Source organism: Columba livia, chromosome 7, assembly GCF_036013475.1.
Source record: "Columba livia isolate bColLiv1 breed racing homer chromosome 7, bColLiv1.pat.W.v2, whole genome shotgun sequence".
Lineage (NCBI taxonomy): Eukaryota > Metazoa > Chordata > Aves > Columbiformes > Columbidae > Columba > Columba livia.
The window spans coordinates 8,555,159-8,570,457 of NC_088608.1; the positions used below are offsets into that span (position 1 = coordinate 8,555,159).

Genomic DNA, 15,299 nt, shown 5'->3' on the forward strand with positions numbered 1-15,299 from the left:
TGGTTCTCCTCTGGACAAGTATTTTTAGTTTTTGCAAGCCCACAGATCCACTTAAAACACCAGTGAAGGACAATCACCTTAACATTTCTTGGCTTTTGGTCCCATTAGTTTGATTTTTAAATTCACTTTTATAATTTCAAGGTTTTTTTTAGCCCAACTGCTAGAGCTTTAAAAGGAATGAGAAATCCATAATCAGAGTATATTCAAAAGATCTGATTTTAAAAAGCCGCTGACAAGCTCTCAAGCCATGACCTTGCAGCTTTCACACACTCATCAGCGTTGGGCTTCATAGAGGCTGTGGGTAATATAACAGGAGACTTTTTTCTCCAGGTTGTAAGATTCTGAGTGGTAAGATTTGTGGCAAGAGAGATACAAATCTAAGTTCTAAGCTGGAGCTGATTGAGAATCTCTTGATCTTGATCAATTGACTTCATGGCAAAAAAGCTTATGCTGTTTGTAAGAATGGGTCAACAAGACATAAAAGATGTAATGGGCTTCTTATTTTTATGGGAATGCTTATGATTAGCAAGCAAGTAGTATTTACATCTTCACCAGGCTATACAGTTATTAACTACACAGTGATGAGGACCATATAAAATGTGCAGAAGACAGAACTACGTGTTCCAGTTTTGCTCTTTGAAACTCCACCGCTGGAGCAGCAGCAGACACAACACGTGAACGTGCTCCCTAAAGAAAGGCCAAGATCTTTGCTGTGCTAATAATGACCGTGCTTCTTCATGGTGATCTGTCCAGAGGCAGTATCTATGTGACACACAGCAATTAAATCGCTTGATAACTAGGACTTTACTTAAAATCAGGTTTTGGACCTCCAGCTCAGACATTGTACCTCCCAGCCCAGCTCTGAAGGTGAATGCTCAGCACATACACTGGGTTTGGCACGTAGGGGAGCTCTGAGTAACTGCTCTAGCCCAAGGTGGTAGCTGGCCAGAGGAGTAGTAAACCACCACAGTTTCTTCAGAGAGAAAAGGGAGAATTCCCGTCACTTGGGGCATCCTCTGCTATATTATTTTTGCACATATGCCCAGCGTTTTTATGCCCCAGCAGGTTTCTGGCTTACTTGCTGGCTGTCCAAAATCAGCACTGCATATTAGGCTGCTATATCAACAAAACATATGTTATTAAGTCATCATGCAATACAAGCTGTAACAATTGAGTAATACTCTGATGGAGTTGATATCCAGTTTACGTGGAACATAAAATAATCATGTTATGTGTTGACTCATGCACCCAGATTTGGAGTGTGATGAGGAAGATCGAGGAAATTACAAGCAGCCTCTAACATAACATTTCAGTTGAAAGATAAATGAATTAATGTAATGACTTTGCGAAGAACTCATCAAGAGCATAATTCCATTTCTTTCTGCAGCTATTTCACCCAAGCTTTAAGTGCTTTCCCTGCTGATACTATGAGGTATCTCAATGATCCTTACGAATCCCTTCCAGCTCAAGATATTCTGGGTTTTCTGGTGAAAATGGTACAAGAAACTACCATAAATACTGTACACCTTAATGGCTCTTGCCCATATAGCATCAGTTTTAGTACCAGGCTTCAAAGATGTGTCCTATTACTGGCTATAAAACCATTCTTCTAAACAACTCAGTCAAATTACTTCTGAGCAGTAATTTACAAAAAAAGACCCAAATAAATGTTGGTGTGGGCAGCAGTGAGAACTGGTGAATTAACTTAATATCCCCAAAGCATCAATACTCTGAACCAATGAACTAGCATTTAAAAATAATGATAGAAGGAATGATGGAGTGTTATTATAGACAGTTTTGGTATTGATTTTAAGAAGCTTTATATAAGACTCAGTGTGTATAGAGCAAATCCCCATACTTCTATCCCCCAAATACTCACATTTCCAATAATTTTAATTGATGTATGAACACCCAACAGTCAGCATGCATGACCTTTATGAGACTTATGCTTCATATGTTCGTTCATTATAGTGATAAAACCTCTGAATGAATATATTGTGAATAACTACGCTTCAGCTAAATTGATTGCTAATGTCTTTTTCCTTCTTGATTAATAGTGGAACTCCATCACAATGGATCTCATCAAAAACAAGCTGAAAGTAATCTCTATTGAAATGTGCCCATTCAAAGCCTAAATCATTAGAATTCTTCATCTCTGATGGGGGCTCAGTAATTAGTTGAGTTGCAATAGACCTGTGCCATAAACAGCATGAATCAGAACATGTCTGCTTCTAAGACTTATTGTTTGTATTACTGTAGCACCTAGAGGCCACAGGCAAAATCTAAGTCTCCCCATGTTATGCATTGCTCAGAAAAACATAAGATTCAGAGTCCTACAGAACGCAGCCAGCACAAAGGAAGGGTTGGCAGCAAAGGCTGCTCTGCAGAAGTAAAGCAAAGCCATGGGTATTGGCATAGAAAAGATGCTGTCTTGGTTGCTCTTTTTGCTTTTTCTTTGTGTAGTGCATTTATTGTATGAAAAGAAACAGCAGCAGAGGGCAAGAAGGTAAAGGGACAGGGCTGACAGCAGCGACAGTAGAGAAGTTAGGGGAACAGTGAATTATAAGAGAGAAAATAGGGTTATGAAACAAAAAGGGCAGAGATAGTGTGGAGAGAAGCACAGGAATGGCTGATTCCTGAGTTGAGAGACAGCGACTGTGCAGACGGACCCCGGGGTGAGCAATGCGTGTCCTCACCACAGGCTCCCGCAGCTGGGTCTCATGCAGGAGGCCATGGGTGGTCCTCAGTGTCATGCTGGAAAGGAATCATAAAGTCAGTCACAAAAAGAGATTGAGTCCATTAATTTAGGCAATTCTCCTACCCTAGGCAGCACCAATTATATCACTCCAGACATTTATCTGGCTTCAGGCCTGGAGGCCTCCAAACCTCCTAAGGCAACTTGGACCTTGGTTTTGCCTTCCCCCCTCTTTGGAAATATGTTTTTTTCTTAATGTTCATCCTGAATCTTTCTTGCCATTTTTAAAACGTATTGCTGTTTATCCAATCCACCATGTACAGATGAGGTTATTTTCATTCCCTTGTAGCACCTTTTAAGCATTTGAACATCATTCCATATCTGTCCCCAGTTTTCTCTTCTTTAGACAAACTGATCCCAGCGATTTTCATTTGTTTCTTCAGAGCACATGCTTGCCAGATCTCTGATTCTCCTTGTTACACATCTGTGCCACTGACCTTGGCCCCTGTAATCAGTGGATGCCCTGATAGTACTGGGAAGGGTGGGATTTCTCCAAATGTCATTACAGCTGTAGTCCTGCTTGTCTGTCACAGTGTGGTATGTGTCTGGCTCACCCTAGCAAGACGCTGCCTTAGGTGCAGTTTTGAGATCCCCTCTAATGTCCCCTTCCACATTTTGAAACGTGATCTAAGCTGTTGTTCTCCATCTCCCACAATCCCTCACATGTGTCCTTACTGAATTTGCACACAAGTCTCTAAGTCTGTCAAGATCACATTTACTTCTGATTGTGTCCTCCAACATCCTGGGCATCCTCCCCAGCTTCACACTGTTTGTGAATCTGATGACATAGTGCACTACACCGCCCTAGTGCTGATGGAAACGTGGCCAAACCACACCGGGATGGACCATTGAGGGACTCCCCCACTGCAGCCTTGTGCTGGGGCTGGGAACCCCTGGAAAGGATAAGCTGAAGACAGTTTTGTAGATACTTGTTTTAGTCTTATTCAGATTGTTTCTCTCTTCCTCATTAAATTGTCCTGGAAGACAGTGCTGGAAGCCCTTCTGCATCAAGACAGATGACATTTACTATTCTGCTATCCACAGGCCTGTTACCCTATTAAAGAAAGAAATTAGATTTGCTTGACATGATCTGCTTTTGACAAATTAATGATAGCTATTAGTCGTCATCTAGCTTTCGTCTAGGTGCTTGCAAAGTTAATTTGCTTATTTTTTCTAGAACTTTTTTTGGGACTTCAAGAGAACTTGAAGTTGATTGGTGGAGTCAACACAGCGATGGGTGATACAGGAAGATGGAAATAATACTGTGTATTCTGTGGCTGGCTGGTCTGTAATTTCTCAGTCTCTTGTCATCTCCCTGTGCCCTTCTAACCTGTTCCCACTGGAGGCTGAAATCTCAGATCTTTGTCAGTGCTCTTAATTATGCTCACCGTTCAGTCAGAACAGACCGACCTTGTGAGGCTTGATGCAAAAAATATTAAAAAAGATCAGGCACTTCTCTCATTATGTGCTGACAGCTTTCCTTCTCCCTTGCAGTCTCTCGAGACCTAGGCTAGCTAAGAGAGCCCTGGGGCTCCTCCCATCGGCCACACGTCCCTTCTCCGTCCCAGCACACCGTCTCCTCCATGGTGACAATCCTTCCTTCCACAATGCCACTGTGAGCAGGATCCTGAAACTGACTGGAATTAACAAGCAGCCCAACTCAAGACTAAGTGTTTGAGGTTCTTCTTTCAAAGGCTCATGTTCGTTGTCCCTGGAGTTACCATCTACCTTCACATTTTCAACTCTGTCTTGCTGGTTAAAAACAAACTTCTGATGGTCTCCTTTGTTGGTCCTTAGAAAAAACCCCTCATCACCACCTGATGATATGGCTTTAGGACACATAATTGAGTGTGTCCATAAGGTCTTCCCTGTAGTTGTCCTTTTTTCTAGCTCCATCTAAGGGCCTCCTATGCTGACTTCAGCTACAAGGCTTCATGCGTTGAGGGCTTTCATGAAGACACGGGTTGCGATGCTCCACACTGAGCCAGGGGACATTCCCGTACAGCTCGGGAGAGCCACCTTCGGTCGCTCGCAGCTGAAGTGGCGCGGCTGGGAAGCGGCGGGGCAGCTTCTGCCCTGCCCTGGGGGCGTCTGAGCTGTGGGGGCCAAGAAACATTAACTAAAAGCACAACTGTGCTTCCTTCCCGCTTTTTTATCTTGACCGCCCCCCCTCCCCATGATTTCTCTCTGCCGGCGGCGGGGAAGCAGCAGCCGAGGGGCTTGAGAGAAGCCCCGCGTGGCTGGGGCCGGTACCCGCGGGGCGGGAGCGGGGGCGGGCAGCGCGGCAGCGACGCCCCCGTGGCGGGGGCGCGGATGGTCTCTCCCGGGCCGGCGGGAGCCGCTGTGACACCTGCTGGCGGCGGCGGGACGAGGCGGGCCGGCCCACGGCGGGCGGAGCGGAGGGGAGCGGAGCGGAGAGGAGCGGGGCGGGCAGAGCGTGCCCGCCGCGGGGCGCTCCGCGGCCGGCGCCCGGCGGTGATGCGCGGCCGTCCCCCGGCGCGGGGCACCGCGGGGCCGGGCGCCCCTTGAGCACCGGCGCGGCGGGGCACTGCGGTAGCGGCGCTGCCGCGGCGGTGGCTCCGCGCCCCCCGCCTGTCCTCCCCTTTCTCCTCCTCCTCCTCCTCCTCCGCCGCGCCACTTCCAGGGGAGGCTGGTGTCATGCGGCTGGCGCCGAGGGAGGGGTGCCCGGGGCCGCAGCGGCAGTGAGAGGCACCGAGCCGAGGCGAGCCCCCTGCGATGACAGCCATGAAGGAGCAGCCGGCGCACCCAGGCGGCAGGGGGAACCCGCCGCCGCCGCAGCCCGACCAGGTGAGACCCGCGGCGGGAGGCGCCGAGGAGCCGGGGGATGGATGGAGGTCGGGAAGAGCGGCCGCCGTCCCGGCGAAGTTGTGCGGAGCTGGGTAGAAGTCTGGAGGAGGGGCGGTGGAAGCCTTCGTGCAGCTCAGCCGGGGGATGCGGAAGCCCCGCGAAGCCCCCTCGGGGGGTGCGGGGAGAGCGGTGGGGCCGCTCGGAGGGGACCCATCCTTGCCCGGCCCCGCCCCGCGGCTGGGGTGTCGGTCAGCCCCGACCACCGGCGGCAGCGGGTCCCGCAGGAGTTTGTGATCTGCTTCCCCGCGAGTTGCGCCGCGGGGGAGGCACGGGGGCGGGGGCATCCTGCCCTGCCGGCAGCGGGGATGGGGGCGCGGACCTGGGCTGCTGACGGCGGTACGGTGCGCCCGGGAGCAGGGCGCGGGGGGCGCCCTGTGCCCGCGGCGGAGCTGCCCGGGGACCCACGGGCTGGTGCGGCCGCGCGGGGACGGGGAGGTTTCCTGGGAGGATTTTGACAGCTCCCCGACAGCGGTCGTGTGCCTCCCCGCGGGCTGGTGGGGGGAGGCTGGCCGGGGTACCGGCGCCTCTCGATCCGGTGACACTCGGTATTGGCTCGGTATCGAAACGGGCGAGTCTGGGGCGGCTTCCGCGTGTTGAGGGATGAGAACCGGGGGAGCACCTGAACTTGGCTGCCGTCATCACAAAATCGAAGTTTTCATTACCAGACCGCCGTATCTGTTGCTCCAGGGCGGTAGCGCAAACGCATCAGGAGAGATGGGGCTGTGCGTGTTCCCACCGAACCCCCCGGTGGGACCCTCCGCACCGAACACCCCGGTGGGTCCCTCCGGTACCCGCTGCTGCAAGGCCAGCGTGGCCGAGCCGGGGCCGCCACCTGCCCGCCCCGCCCGCCGGGCGAGACCCCGCGGCGCAGCTCTCCCTCGCCCCCAAGTACTTAAAAATGCGCTAATTCCAACAGCATCCCGAGATTCAGCAGTGTTTTTTTGGTACATTGTCACTACTTCTTTCTGTTTCAACCCCGGCACGCCGAACGGGGCTTGCGGCTTGTGGGGAGCCGTGTTTCACGTTTTTATTCTCCGTTATGTGCATCTACAGAGCTTCATTTTCTCTGATAGGCAAACGTTGGGTGAAAAACGCCAACAGTGAAAGCTGCTGTGCGCAGTTATATTTTAGAAAGCCTGTATCCGAGTATCCAGCCCTGCCTGCACACCCAGACTGCCTGTTAAGCTTTTGAGTAGCCCTTTAAATAGTAGTGAACCCGTTGATTTAAATAAATTATAAGATGTATGCTCTTTGCTGAAAAGTGTATGCATTACGGCATGTTTTCATGTAATACTGATAAAATAATACATCTGAGTTTCGGGAGCCTTCTTGAATAAATTAATTGCATAAGTTACATTATCTGGAAAAGATGGGTAACTTCCATCAGTACTTACATTTCATGCGAATAGTAGAATTTATGGAAAAGTCATCGTTTGAAATAGTCTTAGAGGTTCACAGAGCTTGTAAATTTCAGGGACGTTGTTTTGCTTTAGAGAAATACTGCTTTTAGATGCAATAAAAGGTACTTGAACTTAACCAGTCTTTATTTCTTTATAGTCAATTCAGATGTGTTGAATTGCCAGAATGGCTTTATGTTGTTGGAGGTGGGAGGTGGGCTTAACATTATGTGCCAAAAATTACCAGTTTGACTGCTTTTATAGGTTGTAATGAGGAACGGCAGTAAGTTCTCAATTTAAAACATACTAAATATTATGAATTTATCCTAAGTATAGAAATATTATTACCTAAGTGCTCTGGAGTTTTCAGCCTCTCTCAGTGGTGGATGGGGGGACTGCTGCTCTACCTGCTGTGCCTGGCTGCATGACGTGTCAATGTGAAATCCTGTATATTTGCATCAGTTTTTTCCAGACCATATTTGGTTTTCTTGGTAAAAGATATTGAAGCAACTTTGATTGCCTGTTGTTTTAGATCCTGAGGATGTCATGGCAAATTGTTCTTTGGCTTTAAATAAGGATGCATTGAGCTCTGTATGGAATGAGGCCACGGTTGGTGGGTCTTTGTGAACACCAGGGCCACTCATGCACCTTCACAGCAGCCCAGATGTGTGTGATCAGAGCTCAGCCCTGGCCAGGTCTGGTTCGCAGGCTGTGTCTGACTCCAGGTTTATGCTGGGAACTGTTCCTAGTGTGATGTGGCTGTGGTCTTAACATAGGGTTATTATGGGTTAGAAGATTTTGTTGGCTTATTGTGGTTACAGAGCTGCAGCCGTGGTGGGCATGTGGAGAAGAACAAACAGGGGCTCCTATGTTCACCGTGGTTTTCCATACCCCATAGCACTGTTACTGTGGTCCATGTGGAAGATGCACCCTTCTCGGGGCGTTCACAAAATCCATCTCTGGCTAAGTACTCTTGTTTAACATGGCGTTTTGTTTGGTGAGCGTCTGTAAACCTGGAGTGTCACTACAGGTAACACCTATAGTTTGATTTATTTTTTAAGAAGAAGGTGCATTTGCACCGAGAGGGTTTCCTGAGATAGTAGGAACAGCAAATCTTTTCAGAAGTGGTTGGGCCTGTGGGAAGTCCAAGAAGGAACAAGGAATTATGCCAACATTTTCTAAGTGTAAATCTCTTGGTTTCAAAGTCCAGCTTTACAGATATTTTGAGGATAGTCATATCAAAGTTGATTAATTTGTGGTAAATTTATAGGTTTAGGACCTGAGCTATAATTTCTAATTATAGCGGGCTAATGTTGGGACTCTCCACTTAAATACAAGCTTGGATCGACTGATTGAAGCATCCATAGCCATCAGCTTATAACTAAATTGGTTACAACTTCATGTCCAATAGTTCCCCTGATGCTATTTTTAAACAAAACCTCCCCTGGGCCGAGGCATCTAATAACAACTTCCATTAACAGTGCTATTGATGTTTCAGCAATCGGTTTGATAAATTACCCAGATTTATTCTCAACTCTTTGCTAAATGATGACTCATATTTATTACCAAAATTACACTTTTATGTTTGGATGATATATCTGTAGAAAGGAAAATAGCTGTAAATTACTTGTGTTTCTGGAAAGCTTTGTCAAAGACTTCTGTCACTTGAGCCCTTGTGTCAGGAGTGGATGTGGCTCCCTCACTTCTCAAACAGTTCAAAAAATAGTGTTTTTCATCTTGTAGCTTTTAAGAACCATCCTGGGGTCTTGGACAGTGACGTTTAATGATCACTTTTAGAAGGCACAACTATTCAGTAGTCAGTGGACACAACATATTTGAAAAATATGATGTACCTGTATGGCTTGCTGTTTGATGAATGTTGCTGTCTTTGCAGATAAAAAACTAAGATAATTCCTCTAGGTATTACCTTTGTGAGGCTTCAGTCTGTTTACAAAAACCAGATGATCTACACCACCTGGTGCTCCTTGCTGTTCTTTGTGTGTATAGAAGACAGACCTTTGAAATTTATAATCATTCTCTCCTGAGCCTCTCTTACTCTTCCAACTTAAGGTCTTCTTAAAATTGATTTTAAAATAAGAAAAACCCAGTTTTTCTTCTTTTTTCTTTACTATATGTTATTTTAGAATCTACTACATTATTCTGCTTAAAAACAGATAAGAGAAAATGAAATCAGACTGTGTTGTCTTGCACTGAATAGGGAAATTATTTGGTAAGCATTTAAATGACATGTTTAGTATACATACAAGCACAGCTAACTACTGTTTGCTTCAATGCCTTGATTTAAAGAGTTGAATTTTCTCTGTGTCAGCATCTGTTTCTGTGGTCAACAAAAAAATGGGTGTTTTCTAAAAACACACCTGAACAAAAGAGAACAATCTCTGTTTTATTTTTCAGTTACGAAAGCCAAAATAGTTTATAATTTATGTCTTCTTTCATTGCCTTCTTTTCCCAAAGACAGACTGATGTTGCAGTGGGAGAATTGTTGATGGATAGCTGTGTCTGTCCAGAGCCGTTCTCATCTTAATGAGATCTTATCAAGGTAAAAGGGCTCTCCCCTGCCCCACACAGGTCATTTTGAGCTTGGTGGGTCATGGAGAAACTTGAACTCTTAATCGTATATGTACCACAGTTCCTGTAACTCAAAAGATTTAGTTAGATAGTCAACTTCACATCTTCTGCTCTTGGTTGTGTTCAGAGTTGGCTTCAGGCTGAAATAAGAAATTCAGTTTTAGTACATAATCCAAAGTGACTTTGTATTTTTCCTTCTCACTAACCTGGCGGAACTTTTTATTTGTTTTATTGCATCAATGTATCAAACATTCTGGTTTGCAAGGTTCAGCGTAGTATCAGAAATGTTGGGTGAAAAAAGCCAATAAAAGTGGAGAAATAAGGTTGTATTATTGTGCCCAGAATATTTCTTAAAGCATTAACATCTTAATATTAGCTTTAACTTTTAAATTCTATTTCAGACACTGTATATATGCCATACTATATCTGTGCTGGGTCCAGAAGTATTACAGGCTTGCAGTATCTGTTGAACATATGACAAGAAGCTTATGTGAAAATGTGTTAATTGTTGTGGTTTGGAATATCATTCAGGATTCAGGTTCTAGGGGAAGGCACAGGATGTGTCATCTTTCAAACGAAAACGAATGGCCTCAATTCGCTGTCAAATGTCTCAATTCTTTGCCAAATGGCTGTTCTGATGTAGTTGAGTCACATACCTGGTTGTGGTGCGGAGCACAAGAAGCCTGAAGCTCATCTTCCATCTTAATTGCATTTCCAGTCTTCTGGTTGGAGCTCCATGGAGCAAGGGCAAGTACAATATGGTTGTTTGTGAAATGCTTCTGGTGTTAATTGGGAAGCATAATTTTAAATGACCTCTTGTAAATGGTCTGTGTACGTATAGAATCTCAGTAGTTTGAGAGAACAGTCGGATGAGGGTTTTTTAAGTGGCTGTATAGCACTTAAGTGTGTTTCTCTGTACATCCCAAATTCAGAAATGACCAGTGTCTCTTCAGGAACTCAGTTTCCTAACACAGAACTTCCCAGAGAACTTTCCAGAGAACTTTTCCAGCCTCTGCCTGGGGCACCTGCCAGGAGCACAACCATGAAGAGTCTCCATCGGTGGTCGCAGGGTGGGACAATCACCCCTGTGCTCTCTTGCTCCTTATGCCCTCCCCTCATGGCTCCGGTGCCTTTTTGCAGGCTCTTGCTTTCAAAACAGCGTGTGGGAATCTGTGCAGCGTAACATAGCACCTGTGTTTTCAGCGTTTAGAGCCCTCCATTTTGCAGGTGGATTAAAGGGATTACTTAATGCTGTGAAGCACGGCAGTCTTTTTGGCTCTTCTGTGTTAAAGTAATTGCAGGCATGCTGTAGGTTACATAGTAGCCTCAGAAACTTGGACATACATATTGTGTTAGCTATTTTGAAATATGCTTTCAGTATTTCTTTCCAGTATTTTCCAACTGAAAGTATTGCTTCAGGCAAGCTGTTTTGATAATTAACAAGAGGGAAGAGCTCTTTAAGCAAACAGAGATGTTGTTTGTTGTTACTCTAGAATTTGAAAGCCATCATCTTTGCATTTTTTAATAACTTGAGGGCATTCAGAGATTACATACACGTGTTAATGTCTCACAAACGTGAACACAGACTGTCTTCCCGTAATAGTAATAAGGAGGAATGTAACATGTGATACCTAGAGAGGTATCTTCTTAGTTTTTGTTGTTTGTTGTGGGTTTGTTTGTTTGGTTTTTTAAACTAACAGGGCTTTGAAATATGCCTGACCTATGGAAAAACTTGGACAAGACTGTACTTCACAAGTTATACTTTCTTTAACATTGTGCTGGCAGATGTAGGCAGACGCACCTGCTGCTATGAATGCCCGTGTCCTGTAATTAGCTGTAATTTGTTGATGCTGTCTTTGTAACTCTTGTATGCCCTGTGTCATATTTCTAGTCCATGCATGAGCCACAAAATCTTTACTGTCTCAAACTCTGTCCCTTTCCACTTTAATCATACACTTCTTTTATGCTCCACTCAGCTGCATCGAATAATGTTCATGAATATATGATAGTAAAAAGAACAATGCCGATGGTGACTGATGATGATAAATTACTGTATTTATCCATTAGGAAGGACACTGGATGACCTACAGATCTGAGGCTGAAACTAAAAGACCTTTTCTAATTGTTCCTAACACTGTTGGCAACAGCCACGTAACTTATTATGTGTTATTTATACAGAGAAACTGTAAATAGTTTTGAATGACTCTAAACCAAGATAAAAGCCCTCTGACATTTGGAGGATGTTCTTCAAGAAAGTCAATTAGGAAGTATCAAACAATGTGATAATTTAAGGAAAATAAAGATTCTTCAAAGGCTTTTGGGGGTTATTTTCAACTGCCTGGGGCAACACTTGCAATTTACATTCCTTCAGGGGGTGGAGGGAAAGCATTTTGTAGCTTTCTGGAAAACAAACTGAGTAAATGTTAAGAGTTTTCTTTCTGGAAATACAGAGAGAATTCCAAACACTAGTAGGAAGACCATTAAACTTGTTTGAAATGCTGGGTGAGTGCAAGAAACTGAATCAAACACAGCCAGTGCGACCGATCATTCATCCTCCGTGTTTGTTCTTTCTGCTCCTGATGGCGCAGACTTCCTTTCCCCCTTTCCTATCATAAGGCTTCAGAGGCTGGTAAAATCAAAGCATTTAATATATATTAAGTGTGTCTTTCAGAATAAGGACTTGAGCCTCAGTACACTTAATTAGGCGTACTGATGTGCCATGGTTTTGAATCTTATGGAGGAACTGTTTAAATCAGATCGTCTTATGACAGTTCTAAAAAACACAAAATGCCTATGAAAATAGGGTTGCTTTAGTCAGAAAAAGTGCAGTTCAAGAAGATCTCCTTGGTAGTTCTTGCTGAAGATCTTCTCTTAGGAACCATTCTGTGATTCTGTGAATTTTTATCTTATTTGGAAAGATTTCTGCAATATCTCAGTGCAAATAACAACATAACAAAGATCTTACTCTTATTTCCCCATTGATAATAATTTGAAGAATGTCGTCTCACTTAAATGTATCGCTGGCTTTCATCAACATCATAAGACGAGTCTCAGAACAGAGGACAGTAACATATTTATAATGAATTTATGTGTTTAGATACTTCCATTGCAATCCAGTGTTTTCATTCTGTACTGGGAAACTGTTAGCTTTGAGGGCATGGAAGAGAATAGACTCATGATAACCTGCCTTGGCTGCCACAATCATGTCTTAGTGGAAGCAATGGAAGACAGGCAGACATCTGAGTAGAATTTTACTCTGTTAGAGTAACTCCACACTCTGATTTCTATCCTGTAATGTTAATTATGTTAATATACAGTAAGCTTGTAGTTTAAAGAATACACTGGTCAGCCAATGAAAATGGAGTAATCCTCGTGGAATATATATTGAAATGTCAGAGGAAATCAGAATTTTTATTATTTCTGGTCTCTGCTGTATTTGTATTTGTAAGTATAAACAAGAATTTAAGAAAAGGAGGTTCCTTCTTATCTTCCTCATAGTATAATTAACTGTAATATAGAAAGTCCCTGCTTATTCAACAAAAGGAAAAACTTGAAGAGAAGAGGCTTTAGTGTTCTGTGGACAACATGGCCTTATGTAGCAGCTCAGGGCATATCTTTTTACTCTTATTTGCATCCTATATACCAAACCCAAGAATCTTGCGGTAGCTATCTCACTCCATACAACCGTATGGAGAGATGATAGATAATTTCTGAAAGAAGCACATGCAGGCCCATATATCATGTCAGCAAGGGAATATAGTCAGCGTGTAAAGAAAAGGTAAGCATCTTCACTGAAAATGTCCCATTCCTGAGGTCTGTTTACCTCTCTCATTCTGACCACCTCCTTGCATTATTTTTATTTGGAGCTACTGTACCCAGCCCAGCTGGAGATCAAAATCAGGCTTTTTATTCTAAAAAAACAAGCAAAACAACAACAGTTAAAAACCTCAAACACAGAACAACTCTTCTTCTCAATACCAACTTTGAGAGTTTTCCCCTTTATCTTTTACTTCATTCAGGTTATGCTTTATTAAATGTGTTGTTAGTATCTAGGAAACAGTTATATTGGTCATAAATCTTGTCTTATTTCTGAGTGGGTAAAGATTCCACTCTAAAGTGTAAGCTAGGCAAGTACGATGCAGTGCAACACCAGCTTTTGCTTTAGTTCATCTCACAGTTGCCAGCCTAAGTGGATTTAATAGCACTTCTTTCCTGCGATGAAATGGTCCTTCAGAACAGGACTTTTTTTCTTCTCTCTAAAAAGGAAGAACAGTGTCTGTCAAAGTAACATATTGAAAGTATAACGTAAATAAATGCCCTTACCTGCTGTTGTTAATATCTGTTAAACTGCTATAGCTTTTGAAGTTGTAATTCTCTTTACTCTTAATTACTTATTCCATTTCTTTTTTGTCGGCTTCCCTCTTCTGTCTGCCCTGCAATGGGGTGGGGGAGATGCTGAATGTGTTCGCTCATCTCTAGGCAAGGAAATAATTCCATTGGCATAAGATTCTCCAAGTGCTTGCGTACAGCTTGCCCTTTGGTGTTCCTTTGGTCTGCAGTAAATCCCAGTATTGCAGTGCAATAACTCTGGGGTAAGGCCGTGGTAGCATTTTAGTTTGGATCAAAAACGTAGCAGTGAAACAAATCTTGATTGTACTTGCTGAACTTTGGCTTTTACCCCAGAGCAGTTTCAGAATGTGAACTCATTCCTTTAGGATGAAATTAAGGAAGCTGGTGTGCTCCAGGAGTGCAGCTGATGTGCTCCAGCTGCTGATGGGTGTTCGGTCCCCTGGGTCAGACTAGAGCTGGTCCATATAACCCCCAGAAAACACAGGTTGTGGTCATCAGGTTCATAACATGAATGGTTTCTACCTCCAGTTCTCCCCACTCACTGCTAATATACACATTAGGATTAGGAAATTGGAGATTAAAAGCCCTTGTTCTGTTCTTTCCTGGTTGCAGAATTTCTCTGTGACTTGGGTAGGTCCTTGAAGGCTGCAGTTTCAGAAATGTCTGCAGAGTTTGAGGTATGGAGTTGTGCTGGGAATTTGAAATGTCAGAGTTGCCTGTGTTGGATAAAAAGAGCTTTGGTGCATTCGAGATCAGTTACCATTTGGGAAAACTTGATTGCCTTCTTAAAGCGTTATCAAGCAATAAAATAGAGAAGATATCTCACATATGGGGAGCGGTCTGTTGCTTAGGTTAGTATTATAGCTGGAGTGAGTCTAAACTTGCTGACGTTTGTGTACCTATGTCAGAACACAAATATTTAGATCTATGCTTACAGTCCAGATGAGTTGCAGGAAGGTAGTGCTGTTGGTAGCTGAGGCTCTGGATTTCTGCCCTGAAGACAGGAACCAGGGATGATCTTAGATGCAGTGATCACAGCGGTTGCCACTTAATGCGCAGTTAATACTACCGAAGTGTCACGCTTCCATAGGGCTGCGTTTGCTGTCTCAGTAGAAAAGCTCCAAGGGTGCTACGATAAGCAGGTGCTGCTCCTGCCAGGGGATTATGGCGGAATTTGTTAATACTCACCCTCAAAACCATCCGTGCAGGCTGATCCTTGAAATGCCATGTGCAAGATTTTTCCATTCCTTTCAGTACAGATTGCTTCTGTGCCTGGAGTTTCACATGAGAGAATTTGTGAAGTCCTGAAAAAGAATATATTAAAAATGACAAAGTTGGTT

The 15,299-nt window shown here is 44.2% G+C and overlaps 1 protein-coding gene across 2 annotated transcripts in view; it reads left to right on the forward strand.

Moving 5' to 3' along the window:
- The window catches only part of DPP10 (dipeptidyl peptidase like 10), a 495,948-nt gene that overhangs the window by 219,561 nt on the left and 261,088 nt on the right, over positions 1-15,299 (forward strand). The window contains exon 1 of one of the 2 annotated variants that reach the window (XM_065070391.1): positions 5,297-5,563. The exons of the other annotated variant lie outside the window; for it this stretch is intronic. Within the exon in view, the coding sequence (XP_064926463.1) occupies positions 5,492-5,563 (72 nt within the window). The 5' untranslated portion in view covers positions 5,297-5,491. Of the gene's footprint in view, positions 1-5,296; positions 5,564-15,299 lie in introns of those variants that run through there. 2 annotated transcript variants of the gene reach the window in all.